Here is a 5,640-nt window from a genome sequence, read left to right as displayed (position 1 = left end):
TTTCTTGTACATACACATTTAGCAGTCGATATTGAGTTGCTTTAGATCATTAGTTTAACACATTTATGTCAACTAACCTTCTTCATCTTACCAAGGTTGACATAAAGCCATAACGGCAGTGCATTTGGAAGAATTCGACAATCATATATTCAGGTACAAAGACGATTTTCGCGTATATACATATTAAGCAGGATATATTGAGTTGCCTTAAATCATAAGCTGCACAAATTTCTTCATCTTACCGAAGTTGACATAAAGCCATGACGGCAGTGCTTTTGGAAGAATTCGATAACATTATGTTCAGTTGTAAGGTCGATTTTCTTGTATAAACACATTTAGCAGACGATATCGAGTTGCTTCAACTCATTAACATCAAATATTTAGTTAGTTAGCCTTATTCATCTTACCGAAGTTGACATTAAGTCATAACGGCAGTGCATTTGAAGGATTCGACAAACTTATATTCAGGTATAAAGTCGATTTTCTTGTATATTCACATTTAGCAGTCGGTGTTGAGTTGCTTCAAATCATTAACATCAAATATTTAAGTTAATTATCATTCTTCATCTTGCTGAAGTTACATAAAGCCATAACGGCAGTGCATTTGGAAGAATTAGACAATCTTATGTTCAGGTATAAAGTCGATTTTCTTGTATATACACATTTAGCAGTCGATATTGAGTTGCTTCAAATCAATATTATCAAATATTTAAGTTAATTAGCCTTATTCATCTTTACCGAAGTTGACATAAAGCCATAACGGCAGTGCATTTGGAAGAATTCGACAGTCGTATATTCAGCTTAACCCTTTCGTCCTGAGTGGTACACATATTTACCAGCGCAATTTTAAATACCCTTAAAGTCTTAAATTGCTCTAAAAACGGTATAAAATTATACCAGCCGGTAACTCTAAATATTTTTGAAAGTATGGCAGGCGTAAGTTTTACAGTTTGTCTCTTATCCACGTGTTACCGGAGCTGAATGTGTAATTGCAAGTGATTTTTAGTAAAAAGAGGGCGAATCAGAAGTTACATTATAAACATTTGTTTTATTTCCGTACACGAAACTTAGAGGAACATAGGTAAATATGAAAAAGGTTTTATTTGAAGCAGGTGTATATATTATATGCACTTTTATATCGTGGTACATATATGTACCAGCAGTATTTTTTACTGGTATTTATATGTACCAACAGGTGCGTACACGTTTATGTTTATTCCAGGACTAAAATGTCGAAAAAATCTTTGAGCCAAAAGGAGTTAGAGAGAGTGGTTGAAAGTCTGTCGGATTTTTCTGCGGGTTCATCTGACGAATATGAGCCTAGTGAAGATGAAACAGATTCATCATTTGAAGATAGTGAAGATAGTGAAGAAGAAACTGCATCAGAAAATGAGAATGAGTGTGAATATATTCAAGGTGATTTTCAGGAGTCGTCAACATCACACCCAGCCCAAAACCCATTGCACGATTCTGAGGATTCATCTACAGAATCTGAAGCTGAATGTTTTCAACCTAATATCATCAATCGCATTTTTGATTGGTTTGAGCCGAGCGATTCATTCCGTCCTGCCAAAACTATTCCACTACAAAGGTCCAGTGAAATATTAATTGATGTATCAAAACAATCCACTGCAATGGAAATTTTCCATAAACTCTTTCCGCATTCCTTATATTTACATATAGTCGCTTGTACTAATCAACGACTTGAGTTATTGAACAAGTGTAAAGGACAACAACAAAAAATGATAAAACTAACAGATAAGGGTGAAATGCAAAAAATTATAGGATGTATGCTCATCATGTCATATAATAAGCTTCCTGGACTAAAGCATTATTGGAGTCAAAAAGAATCCATGGGAAATCGAACAATAGAAAACTGTATTTCTCGTGATAGATATATGGTCCTTACTTCCAAGCTTTACTTTTCCCAGCCAAATAAACCACCGGATGCCACAAAATCATATTATGTCGATGACTTGATTTCCTGTTTGAAACACAGCTTTAGTAAATGTCGTCAAGATAGTCCATTCCAAAGCATTGATGAGAGTATGACTAAGTTCAAGGGACGTTCTTCTCTAAAGCAATATATGCCCTTGAAACCAATCAAACGAGGCATAAAACTATGGCTTCGTTGTGATGCCGATTCTGGATATACATATGATTTCAATGTGTACGTTGGTAAAGGTACAGAAGTAAGTAGCGATGCACTAACTCTTGGAGAAAAAGTTGTTAAGACACTTGTCGGAACAATTAAAGTTCCTGACGTTGTTCTATGCTTTGATCGCTTTTTCACCAGTGTAAATTTACTGGAAACTATCAATTTTGCGGCGGTTGGCACCTGCATGACTAATCGCAAAAATGTACCATCAATAACAGGAAAACTCAAAAAGGGAGAATCGAAGTTCAGATGCACCGACACAGGACTTATGTGTACGAAGTGGCAAGATACGAAGGAAGTCTTATTAATGAGTAATTGTCATAAACCTAATGTAACTAAAATTTCAAAAAAGGATAAGACGGGCCAATTGACTGCCCGGAAGCAATTGCATTCTATCGGCAAAAAATGGGAGGAGTTGACCGCGCAGATCAATTCATAAGTCTCTACCATCACGACAGAAAGTCCTCGAAGTGGTGGAAAAAAGTGTTTTATACTTGCCTTGGGATGTGTACAACAAACGCATGGATTATTTACAACGACTTGAGGCGTAAGAATGAGAAAGTTCCTTATCTAACATATGTGGTGAATCTTGCCGAGGAATTGATTGCCGAAGGAAAAAATACTACTGAGTTACCATTACCAAAAAGAGGTCCAATTTCGAAGAAAAGAAAACTTTATGGATCAGCATTACATCTCCCTATAGAAGGTGCCACTAGAAGACGCTGTACTCGTTGTTCGGTAATGAAAATCCAAAAAAGAACCAAAACGATTTGCGATGAATGTAATGTACCGTTGTGTAAAGATTGTTTCAAGCTGTATCATACAAAATAAACTAATACATTTCCAAAATATATGAGTAACACTAAAAAATATATAAAAAGTTGTTAGCTTCTTCTTACCTGTTGGTACATATTTGTACCAGATAAAAACCCTACTGGTACCCATATGTACCAACACTCCCCCTTCCCCCATGGGTTCCCTAAACATTTTTTTTAAATTATTTCAAAAGAAATGGTATATGTTGATGCAATATAGTTATTCTAACCTAGTATTTTGATTACATACACGAAATTGGTATTCAGGGACGAAAGGGTTAAAAGTCGATTTTATGACATAAAGCAATAACGGCAGTGCATTTGTGAGAATTTGACAATCTTATATTCAGGTACAAAGTCGATTTTCTTGAATGTCCACATTTATGAGTCGTTACTGAGTTGCTTTAAATCATTAGTTTAACATATTTAAGTTAATTAGCGTTCTTCAGCTTACCGGATTTGACATAAAGCCATAACGGCAGTGCTTTTGGAAGAACTAGACAATCTTATATTCAGGTATAAAGTCGATTTTCTTGTATATACACACTCAGCAGTCGATATTGAGCTGCCTCAAATCATTAACATCAAATATTTAAGTGCAATTACCTTCTTCATCTTGCTGAAGTTGACATAAAGCCATAACGGCAGTGCATTTGGAAGAATTCGACAATCTTATATTCAGGTATAAAGTCGATTTTTTTGTATACACACACTTAGCAGTCGATATTGAGTTGCTTCAAATCATTAACATCAGATATTTAAGTTAATTTACCTTCTTCAGCTTACCGAAGTTGACATAAAGCCATAACGGCAGTGCATATGGAAGAATTCGACAATCTTATATTCAGGTATAAAGTCGATTTTTTTGTATACACACACTTAGCAGTCAATATTGAGTTGCTTCAAATCATTAACATCAGATATTTAAGATAATTTACCTTCTTCAGCTTACCGAAGTTGACATAAAGCCATAACGGCAGTGCATTTGGAAGAATTCGACAGTCGTATATTCAGCTAAAAAGTCGATTTTATGACATAAAGCAATAACGGCAGTGCATTTGTGAGAATTTGACAATCTTATATTCAGGTACAAAGTCGATTTTCTTGAATGTCCACATTTATGAGTCGTTACTGAGTTGCTTTAAATCATTAGTGTAACATATTTAAGTTAATTAGCTTCTTCATCTTACTGAAGTTGACATAAAGCCATAACGGCAGTGCTTTTGGAAGAATTAGACAATCTTATATTCAGGTCGATTTTCTTGTATATACAAACTTAGTTGTCGATATTGAGTTGATTCAAATCATTAACATCAACTATTTAAGTTAATTAACCTTCTTCCATCTTGCTGAAGATGACATAAAACCATAACGGCAGTGCATTTGGAAGAATTCGACAATCTTATATTCAGGTATAAAGTCAATTTTCTTGTATACACACTTTTAGCAGTCGGAACTGTGTTACTTCAAATCATTAAGATCAAATATTTAAGTTAATTAGCCTTATTTATATTACCGAAGTTGACATAAAGCCTAAACGGCAGTGCATTTGAAGAATTCGACAATCTTATGTTAAGGTATAAAGTCGATGTTCTTGTGTTCACACACTTAGCAGTCGATATTGGTTTGCTTCAAATCATAAGCATCAAATATTTAAGTTAATTAACCTTCTTCATCTTGCTGGAGATGACATAAAGCCATAACGGCAGTGCATTTGGAAAATCTCGACAATCTTATATTCAGGTATAAAGTCGATTTTCTTGTATATACACATTTAGCAGTCGATACTGAGTTGCTGTTAATCATTAATTTAACAATTTTAAGTTAACTAACCTTGTTCATCTTGCTAAAGTTGACATAAAGCCATAACGGCAGTGCATTTGGAAGAATTCGACAGTCTTCTATTCAGGTATAAAGTCGGTTTTCTTGTATATACACATTTAGCAGTCGATACTGAGTTGCCTTAAATCATTAGTTTAACATATTTAAGTCAATTGACCTTCTTCATCTTACCGAAGTTGACATAAAGCCATATCGGCAGTGCATTTGGAAAATCTCGACAATCTTATATTCAGGTATAAAGTCGATTTTCTTGTATATTCACACTTAGCAATCGATATTGAGTTGCTTCAAATCACTAGTTTAACATATTTAAGTTCTCTTACCTTCTTCATTTTACTGAAGTAGACATAAAGCCATAACGGCAGTGCATTTGGAAGAATTCGACAATCTTATGTTAAGGTAAAAAGTCGATTTTCTTGTATATACACAATTAGCAGACGATATCGAGTTGCTTCAACTCATTAACATCAAATATTTAAGTTAGTTAGCCTTATTCATCTTACCGAAGTTGACAAAAAGCCATAACGGCAGTGCATTTGAAGAATTCGACAATCTTATATTCAGGTATAAAGTCGATTTTCTTGTATATTCACATTTAGAAGTCGATATTGAGTTGCTTTAAATCATTAGTTTAACATATTTGAGCTAATTAGCCTTATTTATTTTGCTGAAGTGGACATAAAGCCATAACGGCAGTGTATTTGGAAGAATTCGACAATCTTATATTAAGGTATAAGGTCGATTTTCTTGTATATACACATTTAGCAGTCGACATTGAGTTGCTTTAAATCATTAGTTTAACATATTTAAGTTAATTAGCCTTAT

At 34.2% G+C, this 5,640-nt stretch overlaps 1 protein-coding gene across 1 annotated transcript; it reads left to right on the top strand.

Annotated features, from left to right (window-relative positions):
- The first annotated feature begins 1,229 nt into the window (after positions 1-1,229).
- Positions 1,230-2,597, top strand: LOC126766500 (piggyBac transposable element-derived protein 4-like). Its single transcript, XM_050484269.1, has one exon. It carries the CDS (start codon positions 1,230-1,232, stop codon positions 2,595-2,597), a length of 1,368 nt encoding a protein of 455 aa, XP_050340226.1.
- Positions 2,598-5,640: the final 3,043 nt, after the last annotated feature.

The sequence above is a fragment of the Bactrocera neohumeralis genome, unplaced genomic scaffold (genome assembly GCF_024586455.1).
Source record: "Bactrocera neohumeralis isolate Rockhampton unplaced genomic scaffold, APGP_CSIRO_Bneo_wtdbg2-racon-allhic-juicebox.fasta_v2 ctg1422, whole genome shotgun sequence".
In the NCBI taxonomy this organism is placed as follows: domain Eukaryota; kingdom Metazoa; phylum Arthropoda; class Insecta; order Diptera; family Tephritidae; genus Bactrocera; species Bactrocera neohumeralis.
Note: the sequence above shows the minus strand (reverse complement) of the source record. Positions and strands in the feature narration are given on the sequence as shown.

Excerpts from the sequence above, each read along its gene's own strand:
- LOC126766500 (XM_050484269.1), top strand. The coding sequence starts at position 1,230 with ATGTCGAAAAAATCTTTGAGCCAAAAGGAGTTAGAGAGAGTGGTTGAA.